At 42.4% G+C, this 21897-nt stretch overlaps 1 protein-coding gene across 1 annotated transcript in view; it reads right to left on the bottom strand.

Moving 5' to 3' along the window:
* Positions 1 to 2014: 2014 nt before the first annotated feature.
* Positions 2015 to 21897, bottom strand: part of SLC26A4 (solute carrier family 26 member 4) — a 32714-nt gene continuing 12831 nt past the window's right edge. Inside the window, exons 9-20 of the mRNA XM_054018746.1 lie at positions 19773 to 19886; positions 19058 to 19135; positions 18732 to 18827; positions 16821 to 16927; positions 15690 to 15759; positions 14108 to 14200; positions 13896 to 13991; positions 8959 to 9189; positions 7333 to 7387; positions 6844 to 6989; positions 5614 to 5697; positions 2015 to 4520 (exon numbers count right to left, since the gene is read on the bottom strand). Coding sequence (XP_053874721.1) covers positions 4497 to 4520; positions 5614 to 5697; positions 6844 to 6989; positions 7333 to 7387; positions 8959 to 9189; positions 13896 to 13991; positions 14108 to 14200; positions 15690 to 15759; positions 16821 to 16927; positions 18732 to 18827; positions 19058 to 19135; positions 19773 to 19886 — 1194 coding nt within the window. The 3' untranslated portion in view covers positions 2015 to 4496. The remainder of the gene's footprint in view (positions 4521 to 5613; positions 5698 to 6843; positions 6990 to 7332; positions 7388 to 8958; positions 9190 to 13895; positions 13992 to 14107; positions 14201 to 15689; positions 15760 to 16820; positions 16928 to 18731; positions 18828 to 19057; positions 19136 to 19772; positions 19887 to 21897) is intronic.

Below are 21897 nucleotides of genomic sequence, written 5' to 3'. Positions count from 1 at the left end.
TCAGTATACCTGTGTTCGAATATTTTTCCTTGTATTGCATTGGCCTGGCTTTTTTTCCAAATTTCTCATTTTGTTATTTTTCTTCCATTTCTTTTTGCTGATCCCTAGCCCAAAGGGACCTTTGGCACGCGGCCCGTCAGGGAAATCCGCTGGCGGGCTGGGCGGGTTTGTTTACCTGCAGCGTCCGCAGGTTCGGCCGATCGCAGCTCCCACTGGCTGTGGTTTGACGTTCCAGGCCAATGGGATCTGCGGGAAGCAGCACAGATCGGCCGAACCTGCAGATGCTGCAGGTAAACAAACCGTCCCAACCCGCCAGCAGATTTCCCTGGCGGGCCACGTGCCAAAGGTTGCCGATCCCTGCTCTGGGCCTTCTTGTAACTTTTCTCTGACCCTAACTTATATTTGCAATGTCTAACTTTGTATAGAAAGTCAGTAGGATACAGTCATTTGTCCAGGCTTTGCCCTTATGGGTAGTAGGCAGGATGTGGAGCTTTCAAAAGGCCTCTGCAGACATAACAGGAGCAATGAGTTCTTGCAAGTGCAGGGGAGGATAAAGAAGGGAGCACTTATTTCTCTCTCAAGAGCCATGGGAACCATGGGCGGCAGGTGAACTGTGGGCTCAGGGAGGCTAGCCCCTGGCCCGCTCCTTCTGCCTGAGACCCTGCCCCCCCTTTCCCCGCCAGAGCTCAGAGGGCCCCCTCCCCGCACAGCTCCCCAAGCACTCCCAGTTCCAGGCGGGTGGCACAGCCCCCAGTGCTGGGTGGACAGGCAGTACAAGCACCGGCTTCAGACGCCTGGAGTCCCTAGCTGCAGGCCAGCCCTCTACTAGTCCCAGCCACGGGGAAAGAGCCGCAGGGGCTGGCAGGAAGCAGGAGGAGGCCTGGGGGTGGGTGGGGCTATGCTGTTTGGGGAGGCTCAGCCTCCCCTGACCTTTGATACTCACTGCCCATTATAGGAATCTTGCCTGCAGCCAGGCCTTGGAGGAGTTTCAGTGTGTGGAGACATTTCCTGCACAAGATCATTGAGAAATCACCATAGGGTCTACTGCTGGGGCTAAAGTGAGTGGCCACAACTGCAGAGCCACGAATCCACAGCAGCTGTTCTGCAGCTTTTAAGGGGCTCATGGCTGATGCTGTTTCCAGTCATCTGCTCACGAGCGGCCTGTGTTTTGATCTATCTAGGGGGCAAACTAACAGTAGGAGAAACTGTTAGTTGAATTTACAATACACTTACATGAGAAGCTAAGGTCAAAATAGTAACAATTCCCACTAAATTCAATTCAGTGGGATTCTTTCCAGGCACTATTGCCCAATTCAGTCTCCATTGAAGACCCTACAATGAGGGAAGCTGGTATGAAAGTGATAACATTTCTGAGAACATTAAAGAGATAAAATGCGGGGGGGGGGGGGTTTCCAGTATGCACAATGTTTATTCCTTAGGTCACTGACAACGTTCCTGTAAAACACAGCACCTTTTCTAGACGGTAAAAAGATTAATAAAATCTCTCTCTCTTTCAAGGTAAACCTTTAAACATACAGAGATCTAACAGTATTAATAGTCACAAAATGCTTAGAAAAATGCCATTCCTGTATTATGCTTGAAAAACAAGTATATCCAGCGGTGCTTCTGAGGGTTTATGCATGAGTGCAAAGTTCTGCAGGGCTTTAGTTATATTGTAAAATACATTACTTTGGTATCCTTCATATAAAAATAAAGATGTCTTCCCTTGCATCCCACCCCATCCCCATTGAACAGAGGTATTTGAAATTTTCTTCATGATGTCTATTGTTGTTCTTAGAGCTTGGATGGGTGTAGTAAATTAAGAATGTAATGGAAACCCATGAGAACATTCTTCTCTGGATAACTGTAAATATACTGTACCAGTAAACTCAAATACAAACATGACTCACATAATAAGTGTATATGCAGCCCATGAGTGTGAATAATTGTCCTATACCCCCATTCTGTATTAATTCATCCTGGTTAAAAAAAAAATCATATTTTAAAAGGAAAATGTATTTTTAAATATCCTTGTATTTTATTATTACTCTTCTTAAATGCTCAGGCAGCAAAAATGCGAGACAGAGCCAAACCAAAATACTGGATCCAAAGCGACTTACATTTGAGGAAAGTTGGGATCAGGATTCAAACTTCAGAGTGAAGGCCGATCTCTAGCAAGACAAGTATGTTCTACCAGTACCACTCTATTATTTCGTGATATTCCTTATTACATGTTCCTCAGAAAAATAAAAGCCCAAATGGCTTTAACTTGAAAATTGTTAAATCAAAATATTCCGTAGTTTGTAAGTGTTTACAGTTTCTTTTATATAAAGGTATATAAAATGGACAGCAGTTGATGAGAAGTAATGTTTCTGAGGGAAATTGGCCTGATCCTTCATTGTTCTACACACAGCACTTCCATTGACATCAGTGGCAGTTTATTTGAAACTCAATTCTGCCACCATTTTCAGATCAACATACATAAGAATAGCAGAGTCAAGCTCTGAGCAAGTTTGTGAATGTGGAGATCAGTCCTGCAAGGTGCCGAGCACTCTAACAGACCCAATGAAGCACTAAGCACTTGAATAGTCCCATTGACTCTACTCATGCTTAAATTTAAGTATGTGCTTGTGTTTTCCTGGATTGGATGAGAACGCTCAACACCTTGCAGGATTGAGCCCTTTGTGCTTTTGAAAGTAGTAGTAGTAGCCTATTTGACTGTCCTGAAAACCCCTTGTTTATCCAACAGCATCACACTGTTATGCCAGTGTTTCAGCTCTGCCAGAAAAAGGACTATCTCTGGGTAAAGGCCCAATCCAACTCTCGGTGAAGTCACTGGGGGTCTATCAACTGACTTTAATGGAGGTTCGGCAAGGTTCTTAGAGATATAATCTGTGCTACTTAGTGCTTGGCTTCCCAGCTGAGACTGCCAATTAATGCCAGTTGTGATGGTGGTAATTTTCTGTGTGCAATGTGTGTGTGGTTGGTCGAAATTTTGTGTGATACTTTAATTACAAATTTTATTTCACTGTAATTTTAATATGTGAAGATACCAAAATGATCACGAAGTTTAGAACATAAATGTGATCTAATCTAGAAACCTATGTATTGTAAGGACTACGTATGGTTTTTATGGCATGTTTTTTCAACATTGTATATTGGTAGTTGCCACAAGGAATTTCAGTTTTAAAACTAATTTATTTACAATTTAATTTAATTTTTAATGAACAATTTGTGTAATTTTTCATCTAAACATATAATCATTACATGGGAACAATCATTTCTTACATTGCCAATATAAAGCCTTAAAAACAGAAGTTAAAAAGGTTTTCTTGTAATCCTTTAATTTGTGTAAATTATTGCACTAGGGGATTGTAGCATAACTTCTAAAAAAATGTGTACTTTCAAAAGAATAGAAACAGTTTGTAGAGTATTAAAAGAATGAAACAGTTTATGCAGATAATTCTTCATTAAACCAATGATACTGTATAATCCCATTTCAAAAACCAAACTAGATATTGTCAGATCTTTACTCCAGTTTTATAGCAGCCTAGTCCACAAATTCCATTAACTTCAATGGGACTATTTGTAGCGTAAGGTACTGTTCAATCTATATAGGTTTAATTTCAGTAATGATTATTAACCAGGAGTGCCTGAGTTACTAAAAATAGCACTAAAGAATCAAGACTCTTAAGTAATAGTCCCTCTTATTGAGCCTTATCCATATATATGGTTAACATTTTACAGCAATATAGTAAACAGTTTTGAGTGAATACATTTTACCTGTACTCCATTTCTGTTATATAAGGGATTTTTTATATTGAGACTGTAATACTGCAACAAACCCAGGAATTATTTTGAATGACTAATAGATACATTTTAAAGACGTGTGTTGTTGAATGCAGCCGTGTTAACGTCTTGGGAAACTAATTGCATGGGATTACAGATCCTTTTGCAGGTCAGGGCCTAGGGCTGCTACTACCTATTGCTTCTCTTTTGTGAGGAATTTATTATTTGTATTACAGTAGCACCTTGAGGCCTCCCATCAGGGTTGGAGCTCCATTGTGCTAGGCACAATACAAATACATAAGAGACAGTTCCTGCCCCCAAGAAGAGCTTACAATCTCCTCAACCCCTGGGGCCGAGTTACCATAAAGAAGCTATTTTTTCCTATATGCATTGATATACCAGTGGGTTATAGACACAGACTGACAAACCCTAAAACTAGCTGCAATTTCTGTAATAGTTCTGATGATCTGCCTCCCATATCTTGCCAACACTGATTCTATGAACACATTTTTCTGATCAGACTTGATTGTTTCAAGGATTACATGTCAATAGACAAAATTTGGAGATTTATAGAGATCTACGGAGTTCAGACAAAGAAATTAGTGTTTTCTTCAAGTGCAAAGACAAGTCCCAGTGCAGAAAACGCTTATATAGTATTGGTGCCTGAATATTGCCATGGAGTCCAAGATATTCGTAATAGTTTTCCTTCATGAAGCAAGTCTGCGCATGGCCTAATGAAATAAGTTTTAAAAGATGGGGGATGGTGAGAGGGAAATGGGTGATTAGTTCTGTATACACACCATATTTAAAAAAAGAACAACTTTTGCACATATATTACTGTACAACCAAGGGGTTCAGTGCTGGCTGACTGAGTCTACCAGGAAATAATTTGAAAAGAGGCTGTAACTTGAAGCCATTTCTCTGGTTGGCAGCTTCATCTCAGTAGTCAATCAGGTAGATGACCTACACCCAGTAAATATTGGTTGTCAAGTAGCAGGTTGAACCCTCACAAAACAGTCAATCTGGAGTCAGGCTGTTTCTTTTTCAGTCCCTGAGGTAACTTAGCAAAGAGTCTTGTGGCACCTTATAGACTAACAGACATATAGGAGCATGAGCTTTTATGGGTGAATACCCACTTCTTCGGATGCATGTAGTGGAAATTTCCAGGGGCCACTGGAAATTTCCACTACATCCACTACATGCATCCGAAGAAGTGGGTATTCACCCACGAAAGCTCATGCTCCTATACGTCTGTTAGTCTATAAGGTGCCACAGGATTCTTTGCTGCTTTTACAGATCCAGCAAATCTTTTGCTGCTTTTACAGATCTACCACAGCTACCCCTTTGATACTTGAGGTAACTTAAAAATATTAGGGGTAAATTATGGCTTTTAGAACTGGCTGGTGCTTGGTGGATGGGGAGAGCAGTTTCAGATAAAAGCATTAAGCCTCTGTAGGGTAGAAGCAGGCATAAAATCTTGTGGGTGCTGGAGCTGGAGAAGCATGAATACATATGGCACCTGCTACAACTTCAAAAAAGCTTCATTGTGACTTCCCTCACTAGCATTGACTGCTAGGTGAATAGGGAAGGCAAACTTTGGGCATCCCACAACCCACTCTTTTTGTTGTCACTATTTTCCCTGGATCAGCCAGTCAGCCAAAGTCTGTAGAGCCCACAAGGCTATGGTGTTTTGTTTTTTATTTATTTATTTTATTTTTTCTTGGCTGGCCCCATGTATCAGCACCACTCATACTGCTATAGTTAAGATAAATATGCATACATCATGGACACATGCTTTATTTAATTAAAAGGATAGATCCATACCTCCTCCTGAACATCAAGTTCATCATCAAGCTTGTCTGTTTCTGAGAAATCTATTGGTTCCTTAGATTCCTGCATCAGTGAAATCTTAAGAGAAAAGTTAACAAGTATTGTGAACAAAATGAATGTTGCAACCATACCAATAAAGTTATGTTACCATGAAAAGCCTTGGTGTTACTGCCTCCCCTCATAAAAACCTGCTGCTTACTCGTAATTAACAAAATTATTCTTTTAGCTGTTGGGGTACAGACTTGTGCTTTTGATGCTGAAGGCCATGCTTGTAATCCTGGTGATGACTCAGTGTCTGTGTATATGCAGCCATAGGTTAGTTAAAATGGTATGCAACCTTTTTAAATACATAAATACTGCAGAGTAACTCCTCCAAAGTCTGATATGACAAGCAAAAATGACCAAAAATTCAGGGTCCCATACTGCTGTATTTGTGAGGACAGTCACAAAATTTGAAGGCCCCTGGTGGAGAGTATGGCCTTAATCAAGGCTGCATATTTAAGATGGGTGTAGGCAAAACCAGTGCTAGGCATAAGCAGACTAAGCAATTGTTTAGGGCCCTGAGTAGCTAGGGGGGGGGGGGGGGCTATTAATTATTAGTGTGTTGTAAGGGGGCCCAAAAATATTCCTGCTTAGGGCCCCCAATGGGTTAGCACAGGCACTGGATGGAGGCAGAGTTAGAACTTTAGGGCCTCCTTGTAATGTATGGAGGATTTGAATCAATCTCTTCAGTGTTCTAAAGTTTCTCAGGAATTACAGGGAGCACTGGTTCACTACATGTTTGTGCTGTTGCAGAGGTGATGTGGGGGGTGGGGCATGGGCATGTGGGGTCATATACCCCTCCTCCCCCAGATTTGTTGCTTGGTTGGACTGAGCATGCTCAGTAATGCTGCTGAAGCCAGTTGCCCTCACTCTGCACACACACACCCATCAGTAGGCACTGGTATCTCTGGCTGTGCCTATCACAATGGGATCTCAACCTGCACTACTGCAATATAAATGATACATAGTAATTAATAATCCTCCAACAGTTAGAAAAGATCTGCAGGCCATCAGATATACAACACAAGCTGTCCAGTTTATAAGCACCTTGTATGAACATCTTTTGCTTTTTTTAAACAACTCTTCATCTAGTTCCTAAAGCTTTTTCCCTTTACCACAAACTGTGAAAACTATTTATAGCTAGAGTATGATACAGAAAAACAAATGCTATATGGGCCTCACCTTTTCAAAAATAGGATCCTGGATGTCCCTGTGCATCATTTCATGCTGTATGTAAAGCACAGCATCATGGACAGTCAGGAAGAACATGTCTTTTCTGATGTTATCATCAAAGAAGCCACATTGTTCCAGCTTTGTTATAATGTTGTCTGAACAAAAAACAAAGTTATAAAAGACTGATACATTTGAAAATAATTGAAGAAATAAGTGTCAAAATAGAGATTAACAATTATCAACAATAAAATGTATAGACCTATAATTCTATCATAGTGGGTTCTCTCTAAGTTAAATTCATTTCTCCCCAAGACACCTTTGTACGCCTGCAGACACAGCCAGACACAGTTTAACTATTTATTTGTTTAAAAGAGCAGTTCAGTTCACTTTTAACTATATTTACTAAAAAAGTACTTCCAGAGATCCAATCCACAGATCCTTTATTACTTTTATTCTATCCTTCATGCTGTGCATTAGTGATAATACATATATGATTACCTTGATGTGATGCGATGTATACAGTCACATCAATTCTCTCGAACTCTTTAACTATCTGGAAAAAAAAGGGGGTGGTTTGGAATAAACATTTTCTTAGTCACACACATTTAAGAAACAGTATTTGTATTCACAAAGATTAGTTACATTTTTCATTTTCCTTTGAGTATTTGCACCACAATCCCGAATCATGTGTTCTTTTATTCATAGGAATATAGGAATTGCCAGACCCAAAGTCCATCTACTCCAGTATGCTGTTTCTGTCAGTGGCCAGACTTTGATTATTAAAGGCAAAGCTGACAGTGCCATCTATGATTATGGTTGCATGACACTATGGATATGCTCTGGGAATGAATTGGGGTTGTGCAGTACAGAAGGTTGTCTGTGGCACTGGTTCTCAATCAGAGGTCTGGGGCCCCCTGGGGGGCCGTGAGCAGGCTTCAGGGAGTCTGCCAAGCTGGGCCAGCACTAGACTCACTGGGGCCCAGAGCGGAAAATAGAAGCCCCACTGCATGTGTCTGGAGCCCTGAGCCCTGTCATCTGGGGTTGAAGTTGAAGCCTGAGCAATGTAGCTTTGTGGGGGCCCCATTTGGTGTGGGCCCCAGGCAATTGCCCTGTTTGCTACCCCCTAATGCCGGCCCTGGCTTTTATACGCAGAAAAAAACAGTTGTGGCACACATGGAGTTTTTATAGCATATTGAGGGGAGCCTCAGAAAGAAAAAGGTTGATGGTCTGTGGGACCCCTGCCTCATTTGTTGCAGAAGTTGGAAGATGCATAGTGAATAAGGCAGAGGATTACAGGAACAGAAAAGAATTTTTTGCAGACCAACTGTTTGTTCCTCATTTTCTGGATGTCCAATTTAATAACCTGGGATTTGAATTGCAGAAGTGCTGACCACTCAGGAACTGCAGTTGAAGTCAATGCTTTGAACATACCAAATGCTATATAATGCTAAATTCTCTGAAAAATCAGGTCCTATGTGTCACATATTGGGCACCCACAATTAGTGGATACTTTTCATTTTAATCTCTCTGTGTCTCAGCTCCCCATCTGTAAAATGGGGATAATACCCCTCACCTCTCAGGGGTGTTGTGAACGTACATTGATTAATATTAGCGTAATCAGATACTATAGTGCTGAGTGCTAAAGAAAAGTCCATGAGGAAGTTAATAGTTTTGTCTTCATGGCAAGGTCTGAATAGTGTGCAGGAAATAAGGCATGGGGCCACACATTGAACAATGAGAATAAAACAAAATATTGAATAGCTTCTCTTTAAGTGAGCACTGGCCATCCTGTGCACTGACTGAAGCAGGGGTCTCATGGGAAAAAGATGCGATCATGTAAATTAAAGATAGTAGCAATGCATAGGCACAAGGAGCCCAAATTAAGGTTGCACGGACATCCTAATTCTGGCATTTTCTAATGCTTAAGTGCTTGTCTTTACGACCTTAATAATGTTTTTATTATAGTTTTTTAGTTTCTAATTTATAAATAGACCAAAATCTACCTGTTGTTACAGAAATATGAAAGATGTGTCACAAACCAACATACACTGGGAAACTCAAAATTAATTTCAGCCAACCTGTCCCTAATGACTAATACTGCACAGGAAAAAAAAAAAGACTTACCATTCTCATTGTCCTCACGGCTACAACATCCAAGAATGATACACCTCCAAAGTCAAAAATTAAACTGTGGATAGGCACTCTGGGGACATTCACTTTGACTGGGAGTTCTGAATTCCAGTCCACTTGGATCTCTACTTCTTTGGTTGGAATTTTAAGATCTTCAGGATCATCAAGATCTTCATCAGATTCAAAAGCTTCATTGGTAGTCCCAGAATCACTGATGATGCCATTCTAATCAGAACAGACAATATAAGAAATATATCACTTAATCAGGGACAAAGATTTTGGAATTTTTCCGTATTAGCTTATTTAAGCAATAATGGCGGAAGCCATTAATAATTTAAGTAAGCCAATAATAATTTAAGTCACTTAGTGCAGACATACCCTGCACTAAATGACTTAAATGGAAACAAGACTGAGCCAATAATTAGCACTTCTCCCTGCATACAGTGTATTTTCTTTCCTGTGTTTTTGTTCATGAAGGGAGGAGAGCCATATGGGAAAACCACTGTCCAGAAAACAACTAACAAGCTTCCACTTGAGGAACCTTACCCTATAGACTCTTTAGGGTTGATGTTTTTATTTTTGAATTTTATGTATTACATTTATTGCAATAACAATCCAAGGGTCAAGAGTTGTTGTCACTTACCTGAAAATTTCATCATATAAACTTGAAAGAAATCAAAAATCTAGCATCCTGCAGTATAATAACTGGCAAAAATTGACACTTATTCCCAACCTTCAAATGTGGGGACTTCAATGGGACATCTACATTCCACATTTGGACACTCATATAAGCACTTAATGGTATAAATGGCCATTTTACACTTAGCACAATAAATGTTGCCCCATTTAAGCAGCTGTGGAATGCCCTGTTGGCAGGAAAACCAATGCAATTCTTCTGCATATAGGAGGCAAAATATAAGGAGCCTGTGTAAGGGATTTACACTCTCTGTGCACCAGAATGCAGCTCTGAAGAGACTGCCAGTCTATAACTTCGTAAAACAGATGTAGGGATGAGGAGAAGGAGTAAAGGAAGGACCAGGTAATGCACTGCGTCCAGATCCACTGGCCTTTCTCTCCCCTCCCCAACATACTGTGGGCACAGCTGCCAATGGTCACTCCAACCTCAACCCCAAGGCTATAGTAGCAGCCATGGAGGAGTTCTACTGCTGCCTGCGTGCTGGAGGGAAAGGATTTTTTTCCCCAGGCCCTGAAAATACTCTAGGGTAGAGTTCACTAGATGGGTCAAGTTCTGAAGATGAGGTTCAAACTGACACCTCATATTTGCAATTTGATTATCCTCTTCAGGTGCCCATGTTTGAACATATTGCCCATTATCAGGAGAATTGTCCAGTTAGTTAAACATGTTATCAGCAGTTAATGGCTCCCCTCCCTAATGAGTACTGACCAGATGCATTTTGACTCTGAAGCAGTCATGATGTTCTATAAAGCTTCCAAGTTGCAGTGGTTTATGATGGAGCATTGATCTTTATTGCACCTTGATACACTGCAAAGCATTTAGATGCAGCATTGGATGGTTACAGCTCTCTGTGGGCCAAGTTGACTTCCTCTCTCTAGTGATCATAGGTGTATGTCCACTTACCAGGCTTGACACTATGTGTACATTGCTCTTTCTGATTAATCCTGGGTGTCTCACACAGTCACATCCCAGTGCCAGGGACTTCCCCTTCCCAGCATATCACCAAAAAAAGAGGTGAATGATCAATACAGTCATATCACAGTGAATGATATCAGAGTGCACTATGCTACACAACTGTGCACCTTGGGCTTCTCAGTGATCATCTGAGGCTGGTGAATGGATAAATAGTCACAGGTCCTTTCCTACACCCACCTATATTTCACCCAAACATAGAGATTTCCAACGCTGTGGCATGTGGTGCCTGGTACACAGTTCAGATAGTTTTTCTGAATGTGGAAGTGTCTGGGCAACATCGGCTGGAAAAAGAATCTCCACTCTCCATTTCAGTACGTATCACAAAATAAACAATTACATCAAAACAAAGGGTCGAGCTTCCTGCCACTCGCATTATAATAAGAACATAAGCAGGGGCGGCTCCAGGTACCAGCACAGCAAGCGCATGCCTGGGGCGGCAAACCGCGGGGGGCGGCCTGCCGGTCACTGTGAGGGTGGCAGTCAGGCAGCTTTCAGCGGCATGCCTGCGGGAGGTCTGCCGGTCCCGTGGCTTCGGCGACAATTCGGCGGCGGGGATGTTGATGGTGCGGCACCAGCGGACCTCCCGCAGGCATGCCGCCGAATCTGCATCACCAGTGGACCACCCGCAGGCGCAGCGCCAAAAGCCAGGTGCCTGCCATGCTTGGGGCAGCAAAAAACATAGAGCCGCCCCTGAACATAAGCATGACCATCCTGTACCAGACCAATGGTCCATCCGGCCCAGTATCCTGTCTTCCGACAGTGGCCAATGAATGCCAGGTGCTTCAGAGGGAATGAACAGAACAGCCATTGATGGACCTATCCTCCATGAACTTATCTAGTTCTTTTTTTAAACCTGTTATAAGTCTTGGCCTTCACAAACATCCTCTGGCAAAGAGTTCCATGGGTTGACTGTGCTTTGTGTGAAGAAATACTTCTTTTTCTTTGTTTTAAACCTGCTGCCTGTTAATTTCATTTGCTGACCCCTAGTTCTCGAGTTATAAGAAGGAGTAAATAACACTTCCTTATCTACTTTCTCCATACCAGTCATGATTTCTATCCTCTATCATATCCCCCCTTAGTTTTCTCTTTTCCAGGGTGAAAAGTCCCAGTCTTAATCATCTCTTCTCGTATGTAAGTTGTTCCATACCCCAATCAGTTTTGTTGCTCTTTTCTGGACCTTTTCTAATTCCAATATATCATTTTTGAGATGGGGCAACCAGATCTACATGTAGTATTCAAGATGTGGGCATACCATGGATTTATATAGAGGCAATATGATATTTTCTGTCTTATTATCTATTCCTTTCCTAATGATTCCCATCACTCTGAAGAATTATTTTGTTTTGGACTGCTATTACAGCCAGAAGGGAGGGGGAGCTGCCTCCCTATGACTCACAGACAGAGGGCTGCACCCCATGCTCCGAATCAGCAATACAGCAATGCCTACAGCCAGAGAAGGATATCTGGGACAAGAGAGGTGCCCACTCTTACCCCAAGGGTGCATCTTAGAAGTATAACCTATGACGTGGTGGAGAATGTGGGCATTCACTTCCTAAATCTGACACAAGGGTAAATTGGGGAAGATTGAAAGCCCAGGCATGTTAGCTTTTATGACTGCCACTGCACATTGAGTGAATGTTTTCAGAAAACTATCCACAATGACTCCAAGATCTGTTTCTTGAGTGGTAACAGCTAATTTAGACCCCATCGTTTGATATGTATAGTTGGGATTATGTTTTCCAATGTGCATTACTTTGCATTTATCAACATTGAATTTCATCTGGCATTTTGTTGCCAAGTCACCCAGTTTTGTGAGATCCCTTTGTAACTTTTCGCAGTCCACTTTGGACTTAACTATCTTGAGTAGTTTTGTATCATCTGCACATTTTATCACCTCACTGTTTACCCCTTTTTCCAGGTCATTTATGAATTTGTTGAATAGGACTCATCCCAGTATAGACCCCTGGGGGATACTACAATTTATCTCTCTCCATTCTGAAAACTGACCATTTATTCCTATACTTTGTTTCCTATCTTTTAACCAGTTACTGATCCATGAGAGGATCTTCCCTTTTATCCCATGACAGTTTACCTTGCTTAAGAGCCTTGCACAAGGGACCTTTTCAAAGGTTTTCTGAAACTCTAAGTACACTATATCCACTGGATACCCCTTGTGCACATGATTGTTGACCTCCTCAAAGAATTCTAGTAGATTGGTGAGGCATGATTTCCCTTTACAAAAACCATGTTGACTCTTCTCCAACAAATTCTGTTCATCTATGTATCTGACAATTTTGTTCTTTACTATAGTTTCAACCAGTTTACCTGCTACTGAAGTCAGGCTAACTGGCCTGTAATTGCCAGGATCACCTCTGACGCCCTTTTTAAAAATTCGTGTCACATTAGCCAGTCATTTGGTTCAGAAGCTGATTTAAATGATAGGTTACAAACTACAATTAGTAATTTTGCAATTTCACATTTGAGTTCCTTCAGCACTTTTGGGTGAATACCATGTGGTCCTGGTGACTTATTACTGTTTAGTTTATCAATTTGTTCCAAAACCTGCTCTAATGACACCTCAATCTGGGACCGTTCCTCAGATTTGTCACCTAAAAAGAATGGCTTGGGTTTGGGAATCTCCCTCACATCCTCAGCCATAAAGACTGATGCAAAGAATTCATTTAGTTTCTCCACAATGGCCTTATCTTCCTTGAGTGCTCCTTTTGCATCTCGATCATCCAGTGGCCCCACTGGTTGTTTAGCAGGCTTCTTGCTTCTGATGTACTTAAAAAAAATTGCTGTTACTTTTTGAGTCTTTGGCTAGCTGCTCTTCAAATTCTTTTTTGACCTTCCTAATTATATTTTTACTCTACAGGGAGTCCATTAAGAAATATACCCATCTAGCCTTCTTGAACATCTAACACAGCCCAGTCTGCTGTCTTTTGGGTGAATGTTGCCACCTTCTGGGAACACAGCTAAACATGCTCTTTGCTACACCGCATAGATTACCACTAAGGGTAGTTGCCTCCAGTGGCCTGATACATGGTTTTCACCCCTAGCTTCCCAAGTCCCATATAGGGTCCATACTTCCTACAACCGTGATCTGTCAAAACGATCTCTTCTTTATTTTAAAAATAAAATACACGGAAGCTTACATCACATCAATGTGAACCAAAACAAAGCCATCTTGCTTCATATAGAGCTATTATCCATGACAGTAACCGTTTAACAAAGAGCAGGAAAAAAAATCAAACTTTACCTTAGTTGCTTTTAATTTTCCCTTCTTGATCAGTTTCTGTATCATCCTCAGTGCTTTGAGCCTCTTGTTATGCACGCGAATTGCATCAAACCCCACCTATAGAAACCAGGACCAAGTTATCAAAATTATTTTTGTTTCATCTAGGCAAACAGCTGTAGAAATTCCAAAGCCAATTAAATAGCAAACCTCCAAAATCATCACAGACTACTTACGGTGGATTTCAGGCTGCTTTTCAATCCATCTATATTAGCATAAAAAATAGGACTGGAAAATCTGAGAATCTTCACTCCTTCTGGTTCAACAACCTGTTGTCAAAATAATTTCAAGGTCAAGCATGTATATTACATTTACCTAATTAGCAGCAGCATCCAAACTTAGCCTAATAGAGCATCACTTTGATAACTTGCCAAGAATCCAAGTAGGCACCTAATTTATATAAAAAGGAGCTGATTGCTAGCTACCTTCACTTTTAATATAAAGGTTTAGCTCCCAGAAACTATAGTTCCCAGCATGCAATGTGGTCTGACCACTTGGCTCCAGATGGAAGTTTTTACACTGAGATCCATTATCTTCAGGAGCTGTGCTTCCATAGAGTAGGGTTACCATTTGTCCGGATTCCCCCGGACATGTCCAGCTTTTAGAGTTAAAAATAGCGTCCGGGGGGGAATTTGTAAATGTCCGGACTTTCCCCCCACCCATGCAGAGCGCGCGCGGCTAACAGGGCAGCCAGCCGGATGATGTCATTTACATGGGGCTCCGACAGCCACAGAGAGCCCCTCCTCCACTTCCCCCTCCTCTCCCCTGCAGCTGAGAGCATTCCCTCCCTCCCTCCCTGCATTCGCAGATCACCAGCCGGCCGTTTGCACCGGCAGTCTGGAGCTCCTCCCCCCTGCTCCTCCTCCCCAGCATGCTGGTCTGAGCGGCAGGGTAAGGGGGCCAGGGGGTCGGAGAAGGGGCAGGGAGGTTCTGGAGGGGGCAGTCAAGAGACAGGGAGTGGGGGGGTCGGGAGTTCGGGGGAGGCTTTCTGGGGGTGTGTGGATAAGGTTTTGGGCAGTCAGGGTACAGGTAGGGGGTAGGTTCCGGGGGGGCAGTTAGGGTGGGGGGGGTCTCAGGAGGGGGCAGTTAGGGGACAAGGAACAGGGAGGCTTAGGTAGGGGGTGGGGTTCTGGAGGGCAGGGGTCCCAGGAGGGGTGCTCAGGGGACAAGGAGCGGGGGGGGGGTTGGGAGTTCTGGGGGGGCTGTCAGGGGGCAGGGGTGGGGAGAGGGATCGGAGCTGTCAGGGGACAGGGAGCAGAGGGGTTTAGATGGGTCGGGAGTTCTGGGGGGGGCTGTCAGGGGGTGGGGAGTGGTTGGATGGGGCGTGGGAGTCCCAGGGCTCTGTCTGGGGGTGTGGATAAGGGTTGGGGCAGTCAAGGGACAGGTAGGGGGTAGAGTCCTAGGGGGCCAGTTAGGATGGGGAGAGGGTCTCAGGAGGGGGCAGTCAGGGGACAAGAGGCAGGGAGGCTTAGATAGGGGGTGGAGTCCTGGGGGGCAGTTGGGGCAGGGGTCCCAGGAGGGGTCAGTCAGGGGACAAGGAGCAGGGCGAGGGTTGGGGGTTCTGAGGGGGGCGGGAAGTGGGAGGGGCAGGGGCGGGGCTAGGGCAGGACAGGGGTGGGGCTAGGGCGGGGCTCCTCCCATCCTCTTTTTTGCTTGCTGAAATATGGTAACCCTACCATAGAGCTGCAAGGTAGAACTCTGTACCTCACTTTGGCTTGCAGGCTGCCATTAGGAAAATAAGCAGTCAGAAACACTTACAGTTTTGTAGTTCTTGACATTCTTGTAGAGGTCTGTGCCAGGAACGTTCCCAAGGCCACCCCACGAGGGACTAACAGAAACAAAAAGAAAACATGGTGTAAAATTAACATTCAGTTGAGGAACTTATAACATGGGATGACTTGTTACACACAGCCTTTTACAGAATGGTGAGAATCAGCAAACGGAATAGCCCCAGCAGCAGGCGCTGCAGGGGATTCCCTTGGATATAGCAGGCCCTTCCTTGGATGTGATTCGCTTTGGTCTATGGTGGCTCAAGCGTACTGACTGCACCACTTTTAAGCACTTCCTGACAGCAAAGCTATGGACTGGCTTTGATGTCAGCTTTGCTTTCTGGATTCCAGGTGGAAGGAAAGGTGTTATCTTGTATATTCAGCAAGAAAACTGGGAGAGAGTTATAAGGTGTCTGAGCAGTGGAGCAACATCCTGTGAAGTCACCCATCACCTCCATTCAGTCTCACTTATTCTTCCACATGTTTGCTCTCATCCGTGCTAGGCATTGCGGGGAACACCAGAGCCATAGTCAACAGCTAAAATGTGAACCTTGGAATGGAATCTTAAAGCAGCAATAAGGGTGGGGGAAGGGGAGGAATGGTCACACAGCACACATATGTCTGCACATGTCTTCTACTCTACAGGTACCTTATAATGACATCCAGAATAAGTAGCTGCTGAGAATATTACTTGCCAAAATGTTATCTGTCTCAACATGTGTATTCCCCCCTCCCCCCCAATGGTACTGTTCTATGCTGAGTGAATAGTAATTGATAAAATATAGCTACTCATATAACTTCTTATACTTTATTTTGAATGCTTCCATCCCTTTTAAGATCTTTTATAGGTACCTAAATGACAGATGGCCAGGTAAAAAATAGAGTAGATCAATCACAAAAATAATGCATGTATCCTTTACATCAATATGACTACAACATAGTACCTTCTGGCTTTGGAATCTATGAACACTCTTACAGAAACAGAAGGGTAGATTTCCTTTCACTTCAAAATCATGGTCAATATGACTGATTTTCAGACATAAATTCTCTCCTTTTCCCTAAATTCCCTTACTTTTCATGGTATAGCACTGACTGGTCTTGCTGTTTCTGTGTTACTTACAACTGAACTCTCACCACAACTGTCAGTAATCCGAACACAAGGCCAGCAAGTAATCCCAAATCAAGACCCAGAATGATGGATGCCACACATGTGAAAATCCAGATCATCTAGAGAGGAAAGCACAGACACAGTGTCTCTGAATTAAAAAAGAAAATAGCTTCTGATCAGAGCAGAAAATCACTACACCAAATAATAATAGCAACAAAAGAATTTAAGCTTGAAGATGATCGAAATACCCAAACTATGTGCTGACTTCTATATTAAACTCTTCCTTTATTTCCAAGCCAGTTTTGCTCATCTTTATTTTGTTTATTATTCGTATTTGGTTCTTAGGCAATAAATTATCAAGCTATTCTAAGGTAACGAAGTCTAGCAGGGACTCAGTGATCCCTTGTACAGTTAAAGAGGATACAATTTCTCATTGTCTTTACTTCTCTCCAGCAGCAGCTATTTTTGTTATTTTTATTCCAGGAATTTGAAGCAATGTATTTCCCCAAGAACCTAATTTATTGTAGGATGACAGTCTGCCCTCAGATATGTAGTGGCAAAGGAGGGCTCCCGCTTATTTCTGGGAGAAGGATCTGTACCACAAATGGATAGTATTTCACATAAACCGGGTGGGGAAGGTGGGGGACACACATTTTGAAGTCTGTGCTGCCTACTTGGGCTAATTCCTGAACTCCTTACTCAGGCATAGCTCAGAAAGGGTACGATAAACACAAGCCCATTTTCATCTACCATTGCTCGGTAGAAAATTTAAAGGGTGCTCCTCCCTCCCCCCCAAAAGGGTATATCGGGCATCAACGCTAAATACAAGCCCATTTTCATCTACCATTGCTCGGTAGAAAATTTAAAGGGTGCTCCTCCCTCCCCCCCAAAAGGGTATATCGGGCATCAACGCTAAATACAAGCCCATTTTCATCTACCATTGCTCGGTAGAAAGTCTGAAGTCAATGAGATTTTTACCCAAGAAAAAGACTGAGTAAAAATTGAGTAAGGACTTTGGGATTTGGCTACAGGAAGGGCACTGTTCATAGGCATTCATGAGAAAATCTTTGCATATTAGAGATTATGTGGAGATGATACTTTCCATGCAATACCTGATTCCCCCAAGCACATCATGGACCTGCTCCACAGAAACTCCAGTAAGAGATATGAGGGTGCCTTGGGATGAGATTATAGGGGTCTGAGGGCACAGTCTAGATGTAATTGTGTATACATACCTTGACACAGCAAGGGCTCCTTTGCACACATTGAAGCACAGATTATTACTGCTCCAAGCAAGAAAAAACATTTATTGGTGAAGACTGTGATGATATTGGTCCAGGCATGGTCCACACTAATGTTGTTGTTGCAGGCTATATGGGAACATTTGGGGACTGGTTATGCATTGGTTCAGAATCTGAATATAAGGGGCCAGATTCTCTCATTCAGCCAAACTGTGCTCAGCAAAAGACCAGAGTGGGGTGGTAAAAGTGACTTCAGGCTGTCTTTACATTAATCTGCAGCTCAGCTGATTGAACTAGAAGGCAACTCTAAACTTTGCTGGTTGTTAACAGCAAGGGATGGCCAATACCCAGGGATACCTGATCAAGCCCCCTTTCCTCTAGATACACCCCTTCCGATTGGAGACTAGGAATGAATGTGATATAGAAGCTGCCACAAGTGCCTCCTACACAGGGGGAAATTTTCACTGGCTGGATCTGCTGGCTTCAGGGGAATTTTGTGTTGGGAGACTAACACAAAACTGCGTTAATGGACCAGATAATCTGTTTTAAAGTCTTTTGGTGTTAACACTACAAAATTCTGTTTCTGTTAACAAAGTGTGGAAACTATGAGTAAATTGGGTGGGGTTAAAACACAAAAAGAGAACTAGAACCAAAACATTTAAGAAAAAAGTAAATGACTTACAGCATCCGCCTTATTCTGCCTCCACAAACGAGGAACATCAAACACCTGCATGAACATCCCTTTCAAGTTGGCAATGACAACAGCTGCCAACACAGACTGCAAAGAGAGATTGTGAAAACTGGGTTATTCAGAAGAGATAACACACTGTATGTTTTTGGGACACTTTCTGGTTATTAAGTAAATTAAAATTGTACACTATGAGCCAGATAGCCTTCTGGTATAAATCAGCACAGTTCCAAATGGAGCTGCTCCTCCAATTTACATCAACTGAGCATATGGCCTAAATGGTGCCGGGGTAAAAATACTAGATAGGAAAAGCATCATACCTTCTGTAAGGGCTCTAGCAGTTTCCCCAGAGCCACAATGGCAATCAGTACAATCCCTGCTGAGATTATGCTAGCAACCTGCAAAGAAAATAGTAATGTTGATATGAAACAAGTATTTTTAGACTCTCTGCAATGTTTTCAAACTCACTATGAATAATGCGTATGTTGGTAAATTTTATATTTCTTTGTAAACAAGGAGACGTGTTAAAATAGTTATTATGTTTAAGTATACACGGCCAAATCCAGAAACAATTCAACTATATAAAGTGATTAAGTCTCATCAGTCCATGTAAATCACCACAAATTAGTACCTTGGGAAAGGGTGACTTTGTGTAAGGGAAGAGGAGAAAATCCACACCAGCACCATATTCTACCTGCTACTTGCCCTCTGAATGGCCCTACTATTAAATAAATAGTGTATAGTTGGTTTTATGTGAAGTGTAACCCATAGTAGGAAAGTCTTTGTGTCCCTCTAGTGGCTGGTCTACATAAGAAGTTGGTGAGTGTCACAGGTTCCATTTGCAGTATTCCGGCCTTTAGTTTAGCAGTGGTATTTCATGAGTTTAGCACTATGTGGCCTGGGTTCAAATCCCACTGTCAGCCCAACCAGGGACATACATACAAGCATATTGGAGTTAACCCTATGTGAAGTCTTTGCCCTATGCAATATTAAACTGAAATATCTTTAAAATTAATAGTAAAATAAACCTATTACCTGGGTTTTGCCACCAGTGCTTTCCTGGACAGCAGTACGTGATAGAGCGGTGGTAGCAACAAAACAAGAGAAAGCTCCTGCAAACACATTGCTGATCCCATAGGCAATAAATTCCTAGAAGAAAATTAGATGATGATGTAAATGTAGATTTTTTAAGATGTCATTTACATGCATAGCTGCTGGAACTAGGGATGCTGGGGCGGCAGCAACCCCTGGTTTGAAGTGGTTTCTATCATATACAGGGTTTAGAGTTTGGTTCAATGGCTCTCAGCACCCCTACTATAAAAATTGTTCCAGCACCCCTGTTTGCACAGCAAAGATAATATTTCCTTACAGGAGCCTGTAAAGTGAGAAGTACAGTAGGCTTATGCAAAATACTGGATTCATTACAACAGCTGCTGTTAAGTATTTTAGAGCTGATCTGCACACAGTTTTTTTACTGATTTAACTACATCATCTTAGAAACCAATATAGTGAAATTGGTGCAATCCCCCAGTGTGGACACAGTTGTACCAGTATAAAGATGCCTATGTTGGTATAGCTTAATTCCATAAATTTACCAAAATAAGCTATCTAAATATAAGCATTTTTATACCAGTATAACAGCATCCATACATGGGGGGTTGTACAGATTTAAATATATCAGTTTCTAAACCAATATAGTTACATTGGTACAAAAACTGTTTAGATGAGCCCTTAGTTTATATTTTTACTACCAGGGTAGGATCTTGCAGCCAGATCCTTAAATAGAACAGACCTAGACGATCTACACAGATTTCAACACAACTTTGCTCTGGAAGAAGATACTAGAGATAGATCAGTGACTGTTACTATTATTAAGTTTGAAAATCTATGAGTCTATTAAAACAAATTATCACTAGCCCTACCAAATTCACGGTCCATTTTGGTCAATTTCACAGCCATATGATTTTAAAAATCATAAATTTCATGCGTTCAGCTATAAAATTTCAGTGTTGTAATTGTAGGGGTCATGACCCAAAAAGGAGGTGTGGGGGGTCACAAGTTTATTGTAGGGGGGATTGCAATACTGCTACCCTTACTTCTGCACTGCTGCTGGCAGCGGCACTGCCTTCAGAGCTGGGTAGCTGGAGAGCGGTGGCAGCTGGCCAGGAACCCAGCTCTGAAGGCAGAGCTGCCTCCAGAACCAGCGCAGAAGTAAGGATGGCATGGTATGGTATTGCCACACTTACTTCTGTGCAGAGCTGGGCCCTCAGTCAGCAGCCACCACTCTCAAGCCGCCCAGTTCTGAAGGGAGCAGCACAGAAGTAAAGGGTGGTGTGGTATGGTATTGCCACCCTTACGTCTGCACGGCTGCTGGTGGGGCGCTGCCTTCAGAACTGGGCACCTGGCCAACGGCCACTCAGCTCTGAAGGCACTGCAGAAGTAAGGTTGACAATACTGCAACCCCCCTAAAATAACTTTGTGACCCCCCTGCAACTCCCTTTTGGTCAGACCCCCAATTTGAGAAACACTGGTCTCCCCCATGAAATCTTTATAGTATGGGTAAAAGCACAAAAAAGATCAAATTTCATGGGGGGAAACCAAATTTCATGGTCCATGATGTGTTTTTCATGGCCATGAATTTGGTAGGGCCCTAATTATCACTGATGAAAGATCCTCCCTCAAACCTTCTTTCATTGCCTGTTTTTATGCTGTTATTATTTTTCACTCATCTAGTTTAAGTAGATTAGTAATCTAGCTTTCTTTCTAGGACTTTCTGTTGTTGAATGTTTGCCAGGCATAGTATTAATACTAGAAGGAATATAATTTTGTTTGATTACCAATCATTCAGCTACTGTAATCGCTACCTAATGTATTCTGGAACAGGGCAGTGCAGGTAGAATGTTGAAAACACGCAGCTGTACTGCCCACTTAGCCTTATTAAACTGCAAGTGAAGACATGTTAGGCAGCCTTAATGTAAAGTGTTTCCCAATGTGAACATTGCGTATTATAGCCTCACGATACACAATGGCCAACATAGAGGAGTCTCCACTCATAATTCACATGCTTAGAGGGCCAATTTGGTTACATAATAAATTAAAATATTTCAAAAATCAGATATATTGTAATTGGGGCATTATTCATTAGTTGTAAAGGACAGAA

Source organism: Malaclemys terrapin, chromosome 1 (genome assembly GCF_027887155.1).
Source record: "Malaclemys terrapin pileata isolate rMalTer1 chromosome 1, rMalTer1.hap1, whole genome shotgun sequence".
NCBI classification, from domain to species: Eukaryota; Metazoa; Chordata; order Testudines; family Emydidae; genus Malaclemys; species Malaclemys terrapin.
Note: the sequence above shows the minus strand (reverse complement) of the source record. Positions and strands in the feature narration are given on the sequence as shown.